Source organism: Ambystoma mexicanum, chromosome 11, assembly GCF_040938575.1.
Source record: "Ambystoma mexicanum isolate Mex_15411 chromosome 11, UKY_AmexF1_1, whole genome shotgun sequence".
Lineage (NCBI taxonomy): Eukaryota > Metazoa > Chordata > Amphibia > Caudata > Ambystomatidae > Ambystoma > Ambystoma mexicanum.
Genome location: NC_090934.1, coordinates 371706543 through 371727560, shown reverse-complemented (window position 1 = coordinate 371727560; position 21018 = coordinate 371706543). Strand labels below are relative to the sequence as shown.

At 43.8% G+C, this 21018-nt stretch overlaps 1 protein-coding gene across 1 annotated transcript in view; it reads right to left on the bottom strand.

The window, feature by feature from the left end:
- ICE2 (interactor of little elongation complex ELL subunit 2) overlaps window positions 1–21018 on the bottom strand; it is a 1950511-nt gene that overhangs the window by 1290583 nt on the left and 638910 nt on the right. Inside the window, exon 6 of the mRNA XM_069623082.1 lies at window positions 13178–13300. Within this exon, the coding sequence (XP_069479183.1) occupies window positions 13178–13300 (123 nt within the window). The remainder of the gene's footprint in view (window positions 1–13177; window positions 13301–21018) is intronic.

Below are 21018 nucleotides of genomic sequence, written 5' to 3'. Positions count from 1 at the left end.
AAACTGGCTCACCACTTGTTCTCATCTTTGTGCTATTGCACAGGCACCTTTAGCGGGAATGCCACCATCATCTGTGAATGTGTTCTTGCCAGTCATTTGTGATCGAAATTGACATCCCCATCATAAGGACCTTATTTGTAGATACAGAAATGTGTGTCTTCCATCAAAATGACTATGGACTGTGCAGGAAGATGCCATATAAGCACAAATGGTTCATGTGTAGAGTTATACTACTTTATATCCAACAATGTGGATCTATAAGCACAGAATAAGGTCCGAACGAATTAAAGACAGATTAGTCCATAAAAGAAGCTTCCATCAAAAGAAAAGGCTTGTCTGGAGAAATGGGTGCCCACCTGGAGAACTGGCCAAAACTTGCTGGCAGCTCTCGAGGAATTAAATACACTGCCTTTGTCATCACACTGTTAACTGTTTAGAAGAATGCAGGAGAACATCTTCACGTTCCTCCTTAGTTGCATAATTGTAATCCACCAGCCTTGGTACTTTAGGAGGTGAGGCACATGAGTTGCAACCAGGGGAAATTTTCCGGTGGAATGGAAGGCTGGGTCCCCATGATAACAGCCTTACAGACCAGAACATACAAAGAGTGGTCTGGGGAAAAATTATCTGCATGGCTGGTTGAGTAATGAATTTCACATCGTCTAATTCCGACAGGGAAGAACCCAGAATTGTGGCGGGGAGTGCAAGAGGCAGAGCATCCCAAGGAATTTTGGGGCTTGTGGCCCAGGCAAATTTGGGCCCTCCCCCAAACACAAAAATGGAGATATCCAAGAATCTCTGGTCACGCCATCATTTGGTTGCTATCACAACCCATAGCTTGATATGCACACCAGACTGCGATCAACATACGCCTGGTGACTCCTTGTTAGACCTCTTATCCCTTAAATCCATGCTAGATTCAGAATAATAAACAAGTTGCATTTCAAGAACAACATCAGCAGTCCACAATGAGGCTACCTTTGTTCTAGAATAGGTGCAGGACACATGTAAGCAATGACAGCTAGGAGAAAGATTTGTAGTCCATAGCATAGAAGGGACAAAACGGATTAAGAACCCTATGAAAAATGTATGCATCCACCAGCATAAGAAACTCAGATTAGCAGCCCAGCAGGAGATGGATTGGAAGCAATAAGGAAGGGAGACATACCATAGCACAGACAGAGGATACTCATTAATAGTTACTGAAAAGGTGCAGGAATCAGAACAGAGACAGATTAGAAGAGGGCCCTGGTCTTTAAGTGGTGCTGCCATGACTCAAGAATAAGTGACTGTACCCAGTTAAATCAGAAGTGAAGCTTTGACAACAGTACTCAGAAATAAAACACCTTCAGGGACTCCATTCTTAATGAATGTCAATTTGAGAGTTTAGGCAAGACCAGATCAAATGTGTAGCATAGAGTAACATATGTTGGTTAAGTGGTGAAGCAAGCATTTGAACCAAGCCTGCAATTTCAGCTCTTAACCATGTTGTTGCTCCATTTGTGTCATACTGCAAGATGAAATTATTTGTGAATATTTGACTTCCATGAAGAAAATACTGTGTTTTGTAGACCTTACTTGAAAAGTCCACATGCTACATGATAAAACAACATAACTATATAAAGATATTTGTATTAGAATACATGCCTATAGAAACATATTAAAGTTAAATGACAATGGCTTTATTTTCTCTATCATAAATGGAATCCTAATTGTTGTAAACCTAAACAATCTCATCTTGGTTTTTCTTCTGAATTTTAAAGTGTAAACAAACCCAACAAATGAAACTGTGTGATAAGGTAACCTCCTCAGGGTCATTTTCGATACAGCCTTGCAGATGGTTTATTTATGACATGAATAACTACATAGGAAATTATAGAATTAAAAACAAACCTTTGTGTCAAATAGGCAGAGAAGAAAAAAAGCTAGCCAGAGGTTTTTAACATTTGTCATCCTTCTCCTGCCCATGACTCCTTTCAATCAAATGGTCTAAAATAAACTGCCATGGACTAAGCAATACCATCAGAATGTGACGTGACAAGACAAACCTTTTTCACTAAAGGCAGCTGTGGTGGGTCAGAAAGAGGAGACAGCAGGGCCTGTCATATGCAACAGTCTTGATTTAAATAATTAGAAAAATGCGTAACAATCCGGGTTTCCCCCTGCCTAACAAAACTACTAGGGTGCTCATTGTCAGTTAAGTCCAAAAGTAAAGTCTGTCCTCAGTCCAAAACTAACCTACACTGCCCCTACCACTAAGACAAAACAACTAAAGTCCAGGAGAAAGACTCCCTTTTCCTAGAGTGGCTTTCTCAGCCTTAATACAGAACCTTCAAATCATGTTTAGCTATCTGTTGCATTCATTCATTCAGTTCACTTAAGGGACCTTTCTAACTCCCTGGGTTTCCCTTCTCCAGGTGTTCCCCAAGATCCTCTTTTTTGATGTTTCTTGCCTTTGAGTTTTCTACACTCCGTCTTTCTCCAATTTCTTTGAAAGCCTTTCTTTCTTCGAAAATCAAATTTATCTTCTGAGAACTAGAAAGAATGTTCTTATTGGTACAGTCCTCAGTCTTAGTCTGGTTATTTGACTCCTCACAGGGACCTGTTTGATACTCTAAGTCTCAATGAGGTGCGCCACCAAGGGGTGGCAAGGGAGGCCATGGCCACCATTATAAAAATGCTGGCCGCCCATTCGGCAACACTGCAAAAAAGCTTTTTTGCTGTGGGCCCCGGTTCGTCGCCCGGCATGGTCTGGTGATGTTGGGCTATAAGAGACAAGACATGCCATTTAAGGTAATTCCACTGGTTCTTACATTCCTCGTTGGTACTGAGGTGGTTGAAGATGGCACCGCAACGACTTTGCCCCAATCGGCTTCTCAGATGCAGGTGCGGCGTCAATGGGGTTCAGGCTCAGAAGGTTGCCAACCATCTCTGATCCTTCTTTGCCACCTCTTCCACAAGTGCTTTAAATTTTGTTTATAAATGCTTACTAAGTTCCAATCTTGTGTGTTATCGCCCCATATGGATCTATGTGCGGACTGGTTACTGCACTAGTCCAATTTTTAATGCATTGTGTTTTTCAAAAGGGGCTGTTGCACCACTTCCTGTTTCTCGAACACACAGTTATATTTTCTCATGCAGTAAAAACGTCTTTTCATTACTGCATGAGGATTGCTGATGTCTGCATGCAGAAAAGTACATACTGTATTTTACGATGCAGCATATAGAAATGTCAATTTCTGCATGTTGACCAGTAAGGGAATAATCACGCAGAGACCATCAGATCTACACAAAGTAAATTACACAGACTTCATACATGTACTCATGCAGTATTTATAATATGCAGTAATCCCAAAATACCACAGGACTCCTTGACCAGGCGTTCAGTACAAACAGGTCGCAAAGACTGCTTGTTTGCATATTTAACACATGAGTAAATGGTGGGCACAGAGTTATTTTTAAAATAATAGTTATACAATCACAAGACGGAGACAATATATGCTTAAATAATCACAACCTGCTGAAGGGTCCAGCCATCACGTTGAAATAGCATTTATGGATGATATTTCTCTAGTCACAGTGGAATCCGAATGCATGTCAGGAACAGGCACATTATGTGGCTTCCAGGGGCAAATCATTTAGAGGGAAGAACCGATATTATCAAATGCCATTTCAATCACATTGGGTCGACAGTGCATGTTGCACTGCTCTAGCAAAACAATGAATTTCTTTTCCATTGTCCGGATGGAATATTAAAAGGGACCGATATCCTCCGTATTCATCAGTAACGAGTCCATGAGGAAATATAAAACACACAATGGAAGTGAACGGCCGTCCGTTAAAGTTTTGTCTTATGATTTTTGTATGCCATGGCATCTTCATGCCTTGCTTGTCTTTGTCACATACATCTTCTGCAGGTTAGAAAATATGTGTGTCCAGAAAGTCACACATGACTCTCCAGCGCTCATTATCAGTTTGGCAGATTAATTGGTGAACAATGTACATGCTGCAATGCCACGGCCTTAATGCAGGGCCCCAGTGCCATTACTGCCCGGGAAGCTCTTGGGCCTGGTGATTATTGCTATTAGCACCCAAGGCCTAAAAAGCAGGGGGGTGGCCGGTAGCAATGTAACATACCCACCCAACATGGCCACTACGGAAATGGAAGAGAGCCTCTGAGTGGCACCATGAAACTGGCAGGTATGTGGGAGGGGTGGGCAATAGCAGATGGGAGGTGGATAGGGGAAAAAGTTTGGTGGTCTTGGGAGCGGGTGTGAAGATGACGGGACAGTTGTCAGCAGCTCACACCTTACCCCAAACCCTCATTATATGCAGCCTGGTTTTGGAGCAACCTGATGGGCTGCCGCACCCGCCTAGTGGAAAGTGCTGAGCAAGGGGTACAACCATACAAAAGTTAGTGCAGCCAGCAAGGTGGCAAGTGCAGGTTTTGAGTGCAGACAAGGAGTGTCTGGTAAGTGCAGGTAAGGGGACTGCAGGGTAACAGATACTGACCCAAGTGCAGGTGTTGCCAGGGGCAGTGTGGGTGAGTGGCAGGGTGGGCATGGACCAAGCCCCAAAAACAGTGGGAAAACCAGGTGCATTCGGCCAAAGCAGACAGATCAGCAGAGGCGAGGGGGAGCCATGGTAGAAGCAAAGAGGAAAGTCTTGAGGTGCTTCCGGAACCCGAGATGGTTCTCCTCAATTTTCAGAGTGCTTGGAGAAGCGACAGACCCTGAAGGCGTTGGAGGAGCGAAGAGCTCGAGTGGGAAGGTATTTACGGAGGGGAAGTTGAAGGTATTTTGGACCCAGGCCCCAGAAAGTCAGTTATGTGTTTGTTTTGGTGCGCCACCCCAAGATTTCCTGTGGCCTCATCAGGCCACCCCTATAAAAGATTTCTCGGGGCGCCACTGTTCTCAATCTCTTGTTCACTTGCTTTCTCACTGGGACAAGTACGATGAGCCCAGGAATAATTGTCACTCACTTGGTCCCTTGCTGTATTACTGAGACGAATAGGAAGAGCCCAATAAAGATTCTCACTTTCTTCATCACTTGCTGTATTATTGGGTGGAGTAGGATAACTGTTTAAATTGTTATATTCATCGGGGTTACATATGCAAATATAATTGTGCCACTTATAACTTGTAACCCTCTCACTGGGGCGAGGGTGCCTCACTCGTTATATTCGATCCTTGGACGAGTACTACTGTGGCATGCATTATATTTGCCTCGCTCCTTTGGTCTCGGGCTCTTCCAGTTACCTCGCGCTCTCCCAGTTACCTTCCTTGTAATGGGGCTGCGTCACTGGGTAGGCACATCTTTCCTTCTATGAACACCTTGTCAGGACGGCTCTTGCTCTCAGTTGTCTTCCTTCTTTCCACACTTCCCTGTGTGGCTGGGGTTTTCCCTCTATACCCAGCTCGGCTGCCCCTTCCTCCTTGGAAGTCTCTCGTGGGACTCGACTCAAATTTACAAGCAGTATCAGCTCTGATTGGTGTTACCCCTCTTCCCCCAGCCTAGCCACCACTTCTTCAGGTGTTCTTCCGGGGACCAAGATCAAGCTAAGAGGCTCTCTCTGGCCAGTCCGTCGCAAAGGGCATCTCGGGCACCTGATCTCCACTTCTTTTCACCAGCTTGGGAAACGGCATCTTCCAGTGTTCTCTAGCATCGCTCCACCAGCGGGTGTGAAACTCCTGGGCCGCTCTCTCTCTACCACTCTCTCCTCCCACCGTTATGACGCTTCTTTGGGGCTTCCCCAGCGTCTCGTGGAAGTCCTTTTGTGTCTTGGTCATATTCATTATGCCTCCCTTGGGTTTCTTCATCACATCACCAACTTGGACTAGTCTTCACAGAGTACCACAGTAGCAGATTTGTATAAAGACTCTTCGTTTTCTCCCAACAGGGTTGTTATTGTTGGGTTGAGTGAGTTGGGAAGGGAGTTCCTCACCGGAATGAGAGTCCATGTCCCCATGGGGGCGTTGGATGAGGGAGTCTCTCCCAGTGAGGACCAGCTTGCCTCTACCCACAGGGAGGGTGTTGCATAGTAGGCTCACCTCCCTAGCCTCACAAGGAAAAGCTCCCCCCTGGGAAGGAACCCTGCGATTCATCACACTGTACAGAAGCATACAGTGAGATACAATGATCTCTCCAGGATAATAGGTTAGAGTGGCAAATCCAGGATATGAGCCATAACACTTTAGTTCCAACATCTTGAAGTTTTATACCCCAAAACCTCTACCAACTAATCTATTATGCTTTTATAACCTGAGCTTTCTGGTGCAGGTACACTGATAAGTGACAGAGTAGCTGTTACTACTACCAAAGTTTAAATGCTTACATTTCTGAACCTCACAGAGAAGAAAAGCCCAGCCAGCATTTATGGGCTTCGGTACTTTGAAATGGCAAATGAACAGTGGTCTCTGCAACAAGTACTACTAGACACTGCGATATCTTCTGAACCATGGAAGCATTCAATCTTATCATAACACCACCCAACCTACACCCACTAATCAACAACATCTTGGACGATACTAACTGCAAAAACCTAGATCCCACTGAACTGGTCGATCTCTATAATACAACCCTGGAATCTGCCCTGAAAAGTATTGCTCCAGTCAAACAAAAATAAAGCCAAAGCAGCTGCCCACCTCAATAACTGGTTCACACCAGAACTTAATATCTTGAGGAACCTAAAAAGAGCAGCAGAATCCACCTGGCGTAAAGCACCCACCACTCACAACAAGGCACTATTCTCCACTGCAGCAGCCACCTATAAACCTGCCATCCTCACAACTAAAAAATCAATCTATAACAATAGAATCCTCAACGCCAAATCTAGGACTAAGAAGCTATTTAGAATCCTAAGGGAACTGGAATCCCTGCTCCGCCATCGTCAGACTGTACAAAAGATGCCGCCTGGTGTACCAAAATACAAGAAGCACTAGAAGACAAAATAGCGTCTCTCCAAACTAAAATAGAAGCCAGAACAGCTTGTAAACAGCTCACCCGATAAATGTTCTCCCAAGCCTCAACCCCCTCAGTGTCCACCATTCTCATCCTCCCTGGTCACAATAGGGAAGTGGAAGACATCATCAAAGGCCTTAAGCCTTCAAGATGCCAAGGTGACACATGCCCGGCTCCTATTTTCAAGGATTGTGCCAAGTAATTATCCCTTTTTATAGCTACAAATATAAACTCCTCTTACAAGACCAACATCGTCCACAAAAAATCTCAAGGAGCCTAGGGTCATACCTCTCATAAAAAAGCCCAATCTAGACCCAAACACACCAACGAACTATAGGCCAAACACTGCCATCCCCTTCCTCTTAAAAATACTGGACAGTGTTTCCTACCTGCAAATCCAGAAACACCTGGAGGACAACAATCTGCTCGGTCTACGGCAATCAGCTTTCCGGCCCAGGCATGGCACTGAGACTACCCTCCTGGACCTGAAAATACAGATGGATGAGACGAGAGACAAAGGCAAACTGGCCAGTTTCCTCTTGTTAGACCTCTCTGCTGCATTTGACGTGGATGATCACCAGATCCTCACCGAACACCTAACCTCTGCAGCAGCCTTTTCCACTAACGCCTCCTCTTGGATTAAATCATTCTTATCCAACCGCACCACCAGTCTTCTCGCCCTCTGCATCCGCAGCCTCAATTCCCATCCACTGTGGGGTTCCCCAAGGATCAACGTTATATAACATTTTCACAAAACTCCTCTTCGACCGCCTTGACAACATGGGTGTCATCTACACGAACTATGCAGATGACACCCAGGTTCTCATCACGCTGTCAGGATGCTACGCTGATGACACCAATCTAATTAACAACATCTATTTGGAAATACAGGCATGGATGGCGGCACACAGCATCTGCCTCAACGACAAAAAAACAGAGCTCCTGATGGTAGGCACCCAAGCTCGCCTTAACAAACTTGACCCACAGTATATGTCTTTCAACATTGATGGAAACACAAAGTCGCGAAAGAGATAAAAACATTAGGCGTTTACCTCGATTCTACCTCATCACTAAAAAAAACAAGTGAGCACTATTGCTTCATCAACAGCGTACACAAACAAGCTAATCAATGCCTGTAAATATTATTTATAACCAGCTGCATGACGTTAGCTAGAGCTCTAGCACTCTCCAAATTAGATTACTGCAAAACGCTCTTCTCAGGAACTTCCGAATTGAATCTTAACAGACTACAAGTCTTACAACATAACTCCTTAAGAGCTGCACTAAACATCCCAGATCCAGCCACATATCCAGCCACAGACAAAAATCTAACTGGCTCCCAGTGCGCGAGAGAATCTCACTTTGCACTCTGGCAATCACCCACAAATGTATCTCCAACACCGCACCTAAATACCTCTCAGACAAGTTCTCCCTACACCAAGCTATCCAACCCATCAGATCGTCCCAAACTCATCTCACAGCTCCTAGATTCAACCTCAAAACTGCAGGTGGATCCAGCTTCCCTGTACGAGCTGCCAACCTCTGGAACTCCCTACCCCCTACCATTAGACTGGAACCATCCTTCAATGCATTCAAAACCAGCGTTAAACTGTGGCTTACTGACAAGCCTAATAACTGATGGCTCCCAGTGATCCTGCATCACAGCAACATTGTACTGTTAGTATTCCTTTGATCCCTTCCTCCTGTATTTATTTGAAATCAGTCCTCACTGTATATTATGTTCCCATTCTAATGTATTTATTTTGAAGATCAGACCGCTATGTAACCTAGGTCGACCCTTCGCCAATTGTTATGTATGTCCCCTTATGAAATTATGCTTGTGTGTGTAACATGTTAAGTTCTCCAGCGGCCGGTTACCTCAGGGTTAGGTGCGCGATACAAATAATAAACAAATACAAAAAAAATACAAATCAATATGTATTTCAACTTTGGTTATGACATATGCTCAATATATTCTGCACAGAAAGATAGAAATGCTACACATTGTACTCTAGTACACCACAGAAACATTATGTACTGCAGTGAACATAGCAGGCATATGTTTAACCAGATCAGAACTGAATTGTCAACAACAAGGCAGCAAGCTCAGAGCCTCAGCAGTGCACTGTACAATATTGTGACATGTGTTTACGTTTTGTGAAAAACGTGCACCGACTTCCTTCCATCGTGCTGACGGATGAATGCCTGAGGCACATGCTCCTTATGCCCTCCCATTAAAATGTCTCTGCACGTGCAACATTATCCTCTATATTTGAAGCCACTGGAGAAGTCAAAGGATCCACTAACAAAGGATCTACAAATCATAGCAGCTGGAGCAGTGTTTTGTAAGGAAGACATGGTGTCAACAGTAAGACAGACACAATTGACCACAGTTCAAGGGTGTTTATTGAACTTCAAAAAGGGTTTGAAAAACACCCATCTAAACCTAAATCTAAAGCTGGGAGCAAGCTATGACCATCAAATAATAACGCAGTCCTAGTGGAGTCTTGCAAAATAAAAGGGCCTATACGAATAAAACCTATTGCCAATACCTCTAAATACAAATAGCGTAAGAACCAATGTTATGCAAAAGAAAGGAGTGTTCACAAAAAAATACGTCAGGATGCTCAGGCCCTTGGCCTCCCTTCCCCATGTTTTGAGCGAGGTACAAGGCGGTGCACTTGTGTTTAGCACAGTCTCTGGTTTCAGTAGCACGAGGGTACAGTCAACCATTAGCATCAGGGCCTTCCATGACCAATTCTCTTTGGCTTTCAAAGTCTCTTCCTTCCGAGGGCCTGATGAGACAAACAGACTTTCCGCTTGTTTTCTTGCTCTCTTGCTTTTGGCTTCCTTGCTTGCCGCTTTACACTCTTTCTACTTGCCTTTTCACAATATATCACTTGCCTTTCGCTCTGTGTCGCTTCAGTCTCTCGAGTTTCTCTCTCATTAACTTTCACGAAACTCACCGGGCAGTGTCGCTTTGACAGGCGGTCCCCTCCAGGATACGTGGGGTTGAGGTCAGGGTCTCACTACCTACCCCTCAGTCACCCTTGGGTCCAGCACAGGTCCCAAGAAAATGAGCACTCCACTGAAACCTGCCAGCAGGATGCAGGCAGCTTCACTTCGGCTCCGGAGGTTTGAATCTAGGGCACTTAGGATCCCACACTGTATACGATACAGCCTCGTCCAAACAAGTTGTTCAGCCCAGAGTGGGTTGTTGATGACAAATAACACACCAATACCAGAAGCGTGATAATTAAGAGAAGGGTGCACGAGATGTGGATGCAAGTTGCACGAACGATCTCTGCCTACTTGTGAGGCCCCTTAACCAGCTCCTTTTCTATATCAATGAAAAAGACAGCAGACCATGTGCACGATAGAAAATAAAGAAGCCAGCCATAGAACTTGCAAAGTTGGACATTCAAAATTGAATCAATTAGTGTTGAGAACTATCCTTAATGTTATATAACGGTTCTCCCCGAAGAAGTTCTTTGAGTTATTTTTGAACATTAAAAGAACAAAACATGTTGGGTTTTGACCGCTGTTATGGTTAGCAATGTGTAGGAATAAAAAATTATTGTTTATTATTAGGACCTGGGTACAGGTATCCGTTAAAAGTTCAATGTGGTATGCTAGCTGAGTACATCTTCAATTGAATTAGTATATACTAGCGGTAAATAACGTGATGGTAAAGGTAATAGAAAACCTGCCTATGTTCTCCTCATGAAATTTTAATTGGAAATATTGCATTTTGTATCAGATATTACATTGGACATGTCACTTTGATCACTTTTTTATTAATGATATTAGTATGTTTTTTGTGATTTTAAAATGTGTACTTAATAAAATATTTTATACTAGAATGTAAGGTTGAATTGAGTGTTGTAAGAAAGTCGTTATCTATAGATGATTGATTGCCACTACAAGTGTAAGTTGTACGATATTGGTACATTGATTTACATTGTTCTGCTCTAAATTAAGTTATTCAGTGTCATACATTCTTAAGAAACAGTATAGTTGTGTTGGGATCCTTTTGGAGTCATTTTGGTCTGTTTCAGGGTATGATCCCAACATCCTTACCTACCCCAAGTTTCTTGAGTTGTTATTGGACATGGCTCCCTCGCCACGCTGCTGCCTCACACAGACACCGGGCCAGTGTATCCACACACAATTCTCTTCCAGCCTTCAGCTCCTGCCCCACTCTGCTCCTCGGCTTCTCTGGTCCAGACGGCATCCCCAGCTTGCTCACTGCTTCTGGCAGGACCCCATCTTTTATAGTGTAGGGAAGAGTCAGGTGTTTGTTCACAGTTGGGATAAAGTGCCTGACCTTGCCTAACTATTAGTGAGACCGCCTAGTGGTAGGTGTTGTAGTATGCCCAGTCTTGCTTCCCAATTGATATTGATATTTTCTTTCATCACACTCGTACACAAGTGTTTCAGAGCGCGGCAAGGGAGGGGAACAGAGGAGAACAAAACAGCGATCTTACTAGGCCCAGTGACATTGAGAACGCGCAAGTGCATGGGAGAGGGGGAGGGGAAAAGTGCATGGAAGGGGGGAGAACTGGAGAGTGCGAAGCAGAGGAGAAGCAGATAAATAACAATAAATAAATAATAAAGGCAACAACAGTGGTAGTGCAGCCAGCAATTTGCAAGTGCTATGTTTAAGGCAGTAGACAGGGTAGGTCTGATAAGTGCAGGAAGAAAAAGGGGGCGCTGTATGGGTACAGATACAGACCCCAGTGCAAGGGGTGGCCCGGAGGCAGTGCGGGAGGGTGGCAGGGTGAGCAGGTACCTGGGCCCAGATGACAGAGGGTGGCCAGGTGCACGGTGTCAAGAGAGAACAGATCATTAGCGGAGAGGGGGAGCATAGGCAAAAGAAAAGAGGAAGGTCTTGAGGTGCTTCCAGAACCGGAGATGGTTCTCTTCAAGTTTTAGAGTGGCAGGGAGGCTGTTCCAGAGGGAGACCCCAGCCGAAGACAGATCTACCCTCAGCTCGTTTCTTTGAAAAACTACTGACCCTGAGGGAGTTAGAGGAGCGAAGAGCTCAAAATGGGAGGTATTTGCGGAGGGATAGCTGAAGTTATATTGGGCCCATTGGGTAATCCTCATTGATCTTCCTCGTCTCAGGGTTTGTTGGAAATGGGCAGGGGGACATAGGGTGTGATTAAAAATACCCCATAAAGACTGAGGGAGAGTGGGTTGGGGTATTATTGGGAATGGGGGAAATACCATGTCTTGCCCTTGGGTATTCTCCCCCCAGTCCCTTGTCACCCTCCATTCAGGTGATCCTCCCTCGCTTGCCCACCCCCAGGGTCGGGATCAAAAAGCGATGGCACTCCCCTGACCACTTGAATGGAAGACCCTGGTGGAGTAGATGGGAGAATACATCAGCTTTCTCACAGGAGACTCTAGCAACTTGAGAGCACAGATATCATACTAACTCATTTGTTCAACATTTTTTTAAACTTTCTTGGGTTGATTTCCTTCCTTTTCTATTTAAATTTATCTTGTGCCTTTCAGTTTCCTTCCTTTATCATTTACACAGAAATATATAACTAAGCGAATCAACAAATGTAAAGAGTGAACTGTAAAGAAAAAGGACTTCGGAAAACAGTAAGCATTAAACACATTGTCAGCATTAATAACAATGATGATTAGCTTTAGTAAACCAAAAAAAACATTAATCACAAAGATATATTGGTGTTAACCAACACCACCATTTTTGGGAATATAAATACGGACAACAAACATTTTGGATTAATTTAAAATTGACAATTTGTTGAATGTGTACTGTGTATTATACAAGAACATATGAATAATCAATAAAACAACATGAAAGGTAGCAAGATTCACTGTGTACTTCAATCCATTTTTTTCCAGCACTAACACCAATCCCGTGTAAACTTATTATATTAAACTGACCTTTGCCTGATATCAGGAGAATATTAAACATGGGGGTATCTTGCCCAAATGAAGTAAAGACAATTAATGTAATCAAAAATAGGCACTTCAAAAGTAGCTAAACGCAATACAAGCAATATATTTCACAAAGCGCTAAAGAGTGTGTGTGACATTTCCACAGAGTAAAATGAGAGAGGATAGGTGGCTAGTGGGAGACATGACATGAGGTGAAGGAGTGGGTGAAATCGAACACAAAGACAATGACAAAATCAGGCATAGCTGCAGGTTTTCAACATTACACAATATTTCTCCCTACCTGATGCTGAGTTGCAGCTCTTTTTTCTGCCGGCATTGACATGGATACAGTTTTATAATCTACTGGAACTGGCAAAAGTGAAGGCATAACAGGAAAGCAAACTTTCACAATATTTGCTTTGCCCTAAAATCAGCAAGATACAAAGAACAAATGTCACATGTTCACAATGATGCATGGTTTTAGAAATAATCTAACCATTCAGGACTAGCATGAAGACTTGTATTTCTCATACAAAAGACTCCATAGACTTACTATCTTTGAGTGGCAAAGTTGCGTTTAGATGACTACAATTACAGAGTAATTCACATGAGAGTTTAGTTAGCAAGACTCCAGAACGTGCCCAATGAAATATGAAATGCTGCATTATGCAATAGAGTAGAGGGTCTGCAACCTTTGGCTCGCCAGATGATTTCTACTGCAACTACCATCAGCCCAGGCCAGGTGCAGAGCCCTCCTACAGTGAAGGAGAGGGCAGATCGAATAAGTACAAGAAAGAAAAATAAACATGCATGCTAGCAGCAAAAAGGAAACTAAGCTTGTACCTGTCCATGCAAGATATAATGTAAATATGTCTCTGAAAGCAGTACATAAGCAGCATAAAAAGGCTGTAGGTAAATGGTAGGACAGTACATTTATCTCTGGATAACCTGAGTCCACTACCTCTCCTCCCATGCATAATTCAACTGTTATATTGTAGCAATGGCCAATAACACAGTATGAGGGTCTTCCAGTTCCCAGTAGGTCATGGGAAGGGTCTTTCCCAGCAGATTAGAATAAATTACTTATTTGTAACTGTAGTTCTCCAGAATTGGTATCTTTCATAGATTCACATGTGTATTTTGGGAGGCCACTTATGGTGAAAAGGGAAAACAAGAGGTTAGCCAGAATCCAATACGGTTAAGTAGCTGAGCCATCAAGGCTTAATCTCAAGAAAGGTGTGAGAGGTCTAGGGCGACAAAGAATCCACACAGAGCTAAACCAGTAATTCCAATCAGACAAAGGAGAAAACTACAAGTATTTATCAGGCCTTTAGTTTCCCTGAGATTGTTTGCGGCCTTTTGCCCCAAGTCTCCGGCTCCAAAGCATGTACGTCTTCAGATAAGTTTATATACGAATAGTAGTGCCAGTGGTTATGATTAAGAAGTTTGAAAGTTAGATAAAAGTTCAAGTAAAATTCAAGTTACTATTCAACTCGACACACGAGGGTCAAGGCGTAGGAAAGGATCCTTAACCCACCACCAAAGGTCAGCTCAGAGTGAGTTAGGGTCAGGACATTACACCTGAGCGACCTCATGGGAGAAGGGGAGAGAAACCAACAAGTATGAAGACTTGACCCCTTGGCTTAGAGTTCTCCAGATACCATGGGTGTAGGTTCCAGATTTCGTTCCAAGCTTCTTCTTTTGTTCTTGTTCCTACCACGAGGGTCGTCTAGACTGAAGAGATACTTTGTTTAACAGGATTAATTTCGGTCGGTTGGGTTGCTCAGGAATCTGCTCCAGGCAGCTTCCAGGTGAAGATCCAAATTAACACAAGTGAAGACTTCTGTGGGAGAGACAACCACAGGAGACCTCAGGGAAACTAAGAAGACAAGCTCAAACAATGGTCACCAGGGCCAAGTGGCAACAGGCAATAATACAGCAGTGAACACAGGAGCAGACCCAACACAGTTTTCCTGGAGTGATCTGGCTGAAAATGCAGTAGCAGACGACTTGTGGCACAAGGTGAAGATTTGGCAATGTTTCCCCGGCTCTACTCGGAACGACAGCTGTAGTGAGGTAATCCAGGAGATAGATGGTCAGATCACAGGTTGGTCCGGGGACACTGCCAAAGGCTCAGCAGGCACAGATCCTCAAGCAGGGGTCCAGACTGGTCCCCACTGGCCTTCATGAGATCAAAAGAGGGGCAGGACTTCACCGGGTCAACACTGGAGTAGATGCTAGTCAGCTGCAGAGGTTGTTTTCAAGTCATCAGCAGGCTGCTTATCTTCGTTTAAGTCTTGGTACCATGATGATCTGATGAACAGTCATATGAGTCCCCCTTTTATCCAAGATGAAGGCTGGGAGCAAGCCCAAGCCCACCAATGGTAAGGATCAAAGAAGCCAATGGCTATCCAATCACGGATAGTGTTCGGGAGATTTGGCTTTTGCAAATCTTTCCCACTCTGTCCTGAGCCTTCCAGCACTACTGCTGGACTCTCTCAGAAATGTATTTAGAGAGGAGACCTTTTTTGTCTCACCCACCTCCTGGATATAATTTGGTTTTGGGTTCACTGGGCCCCTCTTAAAGGGACCCAGTGAAGGGGAGATCTCTCCCCTAGTCTTAAGTCTCATGCTTTCCTATGACAGCACCGGTATGCTGCCAGGGACCCCTAGGGTGCCCTACTGCAATGTCGTTTTGGGTTCACTATGTTGTCCTTAATAGAAAACTATTTCAAATTCAACAAGTTTTTTCAACAAATCCATGGGACGGCCATGGGGTCAGCAGTGGCCCCCGACCCTGCCCAACCTTTATGTTGACTGTTTTGAACATATGAGTATTTACAGCAACACCAATGTATTACGACACCATCAAACGCACGGAGATGAAGCACAATTGTTTGCTGTTTTTGATTGGTTGAACAAGATTAGTCCTTTCCTAAAATGTACCATTAATTACAGTAGACATAAGATCTATTTCCTAGATTTGACCATTCTTGCAAATCATGACACTAACATTTTGGAAATTAAACCTTTTCACAAACCAACAGATCGCAACTCACTGTTGAGATACGACAGCTTCCACCCGAAAATGCTCAGAGATAATCTACTGTTTGGGCAGTTTCTCAGGTTAAAGTGCAACAGTGTTTCAAGCGGAAGCCGACATTTTGAGCAACAGACTAATCCACAGAGGATATCCCAGAGAAATTGTTAAGCGGTCTTTGAAAAGAGCCACTAACAATCATTGTGACGCTTTGTTGGAGTACAAGACAAAACCCCTTGCACAGAATTCTGATGGACTGGTATTTGTTAGTACTTATAATCCACTGTCCAACAAGATTGTGAGAATTAAAAATAAGAATTGCCATATTTTGCTGAAAGGGAAAACTCCCATTCTTGCCCCGAGATGTGCCTTTAAACGGGGACGAAATCTAAAGGAGATGGTTAGTCTGAACGACATTAGTGAGTTGCCCAACCCACAAAAAACTATCACTGAACAATGGGGCCTGTCAAAACTATGTGGCCATGCTCCGAGCGGCATGTGCAAGTGTTGTGCACTTACCAATTGTAACATGAGTGGTGTAGTGTACGCCATTTGGTGCCCGTGCCCCAAGTTACACATTGGAAAAACGGAATGGAAAATTAAAGTGGGAATCAGTGAACACAAGAGCTGTACTAGGAATAAAATCTTAACAGCTCCTATGGTTGGACATTTTATAGCTAGTAACCAAGGTTTTGATGAGCTGGTGGTCTATTCTAAAAAAAAGTACGCATTTTTAACAATTTTACTGCGGATAAGAAAGCCCTGGTAGAAGAGGAAATTAGGCTTATTTTTCTTACTAAGAGTCATCAGGTTGGTTTAAATGAACAGTTGGACTGGGCTATATAACTGTAAGCAATTTGATATATTGATACCTGTTTGCCCAATAGCAGTCACTTATCCGCCCCATTCCAGGTGTTCCAAACTTTATTGCTCTGGTACAAAACGTCAAAACAAGATGAGGCACTTGTGCAATCATATTTTCTCGCATGGAGGTACAGATATGGCTCTAAACTCTTTTCTTCTTGCGGGGGCTCCCCGCATAAGATGGGCGAGACATTCCAATATGGCCGACTTGGAGTGAACCTAATTCAGCTCGTTTTCCCAATCTAGGCACGGGACTCTATTTAGTGCTTGCTCATAGTCCTTATCGCCTTGATTGATGATGATTCACCAGAGCGGTCGGCATTAGTGATACTCCTTCGGTACGTTTAAAGTTGCTGGTGAGCTCGCGATCGGTTTTCAGTAGGGGATTAGCTGGGCAGTATGTTAAATCGTGATTCCTTAAGGTACAAGAGGTTATATGATGACCTTTTGTTATGCCGGGGTTAATCACTACATTGCCGTAGTTCGGTGGCTAAATGTACTGCAAAGATAGATGGCTCGTATTAATACAAAGCAGCCGTCACAGGTTTTGTTTCCGGCTCTTTTGATAAGCTACCCCTCAGGACCGTTACAGGACAGTGGTCCTTGAAGTATTACATAGGAAACGGGCTCCACTTTTATATATGAAATGATCTTACGCCGTGTTTTGATTTATAACAGCAACGAGATTATGTCGGTTTGGAGCACGGGGATGACGAACATCGTGCGTTACCATTACGACATAGATCAGTGAAGTTCTAGACTATTGCCAGACCCGCAAACTCGGTCACAAGTAAGTGTTTTATAAATCACTTTGAATATGGCCACCATCAAGCATCATGACTGTATGACGATGGCTTTTGACATTTATTGAACTTTCATACCATTCTAGTTCGCATCTGTTATATACCAGTGATCAATACTGGCCATATACTGACTACCAGCATCGATATCCTATGTTTAGGACAACGGTTATGGGTAACAACTGGAAGACCTCGGATTGATGCAATAATTGTTGCATTGAAAGTATTCGCCTGTGGCATATTATCACCGTTGGGGTTGCATGTTAGAACGGTGTTCTGTTAGACACATCCGTTAGGATCTAGCATGATTCACTGTTGAGATAGTGTCAATTGTCCTTCGAAATCCTTTTCTTGCACTTCTTTGTTACCCAGACCGTTCATTTTCATACCTCTGGTTAACATGATGGAACAGTTTGGAGGGGTGTTTTTCATCTCGTATACTCCATCCCCCTTGGCTGTTCAGTGTCACGCCGCTTGTAGTTTCATCAAGTAGTGTGCATGACTATAGGATGGGATAGTTCGCTCCCACCTTTTTGAGGTCGTTGATTCCGCACTATTGCACTTTATGACATTGCTTCCTCAGACTTTCGAATACTTTAACTTATTGACACAGTGCCACGAGTAGGAATTAAATTATATTATTTCCTTCTCATTCAGTATGACCAGTGAATAGTTGACTGGCCAAGGGTGAATTTGTTGTATAGGTTCTCTGACCGTCTGCTCTTGACCCACTAATAGAGTCATGTTTTTCAGACTGAGTTTGTCCAAATTATTACATTCAAATTCAGTAATGTATGCTTCTGTTAAACACAGGTGAAATTTCATAGCAGATGAAAACAGTGTACAGCAGCGACTAAGCATTGCTTTCTCTTGGAGACACCATGCCATATAACACTGATGAATTTCCGTAAAATAGATTGCCAACAGATATGGAAAGAAACATGTTGGGTCTTCTTGTTTTTACTAAGAATAATGAAGATACATTTATATTAGGAAGTGATTAGGTTGTCCAGTCATTTCAACTATTACATTTAACTGTGTAATTACTTTTTTGGACCATTATATTTAATTTTTGTTAATATTAGTAGTTATTATTTGTTTCGAGTGTTTAAACTTTTTTCTTTACACTGTGGTTCCTTCTCTGTATTAATGATATGAGCTGTGAGAGTAGTATGGACCATATGTAAGAGTAGTATGGTTGGAGTTTGTTTTGAGGTGATGGCATTTCTTTTTGGGTTTGTTGTTCACGTCTATCAGTTTTAGGATTGATCTGTTCTTTTCTATATGTAATTTTGTTAGGTCTCCATATGCGTATTTCAACATATGATTTGTTAAGAGAGATTTTATAATCCTGGATTGGATGTTTTATGATCCAATACATTTATTACAGTAATTTTACATTGTAGGTGAATGGAATTATTTCACGTCCTCAATCGAAAAAATGTTTTGCTACTTGGCATTGTGATGTCAATGTGATAAAAATGTAGTGAGTTTTGCTACCTTGTGTCTCACCAAACAGAAGCATACTGTAAAGAGTGGAGAAGGGTGTCTGTACTCCTGCTCTCTATATGGTAGATGAGAGGCACAGAGGACTGGAGCCAAGATTCTCGATTACGGTAGCAATGGGTGAGCAATCAAGGCCTAGCTTCTCAGGAGGTGATGCAGGATGGTTCTTAAGTACAGTGCAGTCCCCAAGCCCCCACAAAGGAAAGTCCACACACTGTATTAGTTAAAACACAGTCTTTATAAAATTAAAGTTCAAGGTTATATACACAATCACAATAACTCACTTTGTGCTTGGTTAATCTACAATGGCAAATATATACAGTTCTAAGTGGTACCACAATTATTAAAAGATTTTATCAAAGTGCGTCACCTGTACTCTGGTCAAATGTCACACAAATCAATTAATAAAGGTAAACAAAAGACATAGGAGGAACAATTGGCAGAATACTGGCCCCTACCACTAGATACCGTTCTGTGTGGAGATCACCCGACCTGGGCAACCTGTAAAATAAAGATACACTACAAGCCCAGTCCATAAATTGTTCAATAAGTCTTATTTCCTGCTACAATGTTTTAACCACCCCAATGTACCTGGAATAGCAGAGTTTGATGACAGGTCGTCGACGGATCCTTCTTGAGCGGCTCCCTTTATAGAAGAAGCCACGGATCGTCGAGATCCCTCAAAGAAAGTGAACTCTGCGTCGAGGCGGCAGCTTCAGTCCCAGCGGTGCTCGTCGACGACGGATCGGAGACGTCCTGCAAGGAAGAGGCATGCGGGGCACCTCGATGTCGATAGTTCAGGACCGCAAAGAGTTTGTGAAGAACTGTGGCCCAGCAAGGGTGTCGAGTTGTCCGGCGTCTCTACGCTCTTTGGGTGGCGGGAAACCCACCAGCGGATGCTCCGCAGAGTGTCGACGGCTTAGCCTTCTCCGGCGGGATAAGGCGGATGGCGGTGCGGACAAGCGCGTCCGTGAATCAAAAGTCTTAGGCAAAGGAGCTTTGAGGCTCCGGTCGTCAATTGCATGGTGTCAAGCGGTGCCAGCCTCTGAGCAACACGGCTTCGACGGGCCTCCAGCGGTTATAGCAAACCTGCGAACCCTGGTCGATGACGGTGGACGGAATGTCCGGTGCTTATCTTCGTTCTCCTCAGCAGTCCCCGTCTCTGGTCGGCAGCCTGTCGAGGGTCTGACTTCCAGGGAGCTTCAGCGAAGGTTAGCGGTGCTCGTTGGTCCCTAGGAGCACGGGAAGAGGGCGCCTAACCAGGTCCTCTCTTGGATCCGTCTCGACATCACAGTGGCTTTCAGATTTCGGCAAAGGGAGACAGCAGTCAACCTTCCTCTTCAGGATCGGTTGGCGAGATCAAGCGTCAGTTTCAACTTCAGCTTCTGAACGAATTCTAGCAGTGAGAGGCCCCCAGATATACCAGTTGATCTCCCATTCATTCTGCTGGGTCACACTCAGGCAACCAATCACTCAGAAGGTCATTCAGCAGTCAGTCAGCCAATCAGGCATACAGTGCATTCAGGCCATACTCCTCCCTCTCAGACACTCACAACAAGGAATGTGTATTGGGACAAGTACCCAACCATTGAACACTACACACTGCATTCATACCAGTTTCGGGCAGGGATGTCTCAGTCATTGTGTTTCATACTAGAAACCAGACATCCACAACAAGAAGTGCATATTGGACACACACCACATTCACCCAGGACCCACCCACAGGGTGTACCCACAACATACAGTCACTGGGAAGGCTCCAGCCAGTCTGGCCTGGACTTCTCTACAATACCATATATGGAACTTCCACCCAACAGTCTGTCAGGGGGAAGGGACAGAGTCAGGGCTTCCGAGGTCTTTGGGAAAACAAGGCAACAGGCAATAGAAAGCAAGAGGCCACAGGGGCCATCTTGTTTCCTATCAGGAATCAAC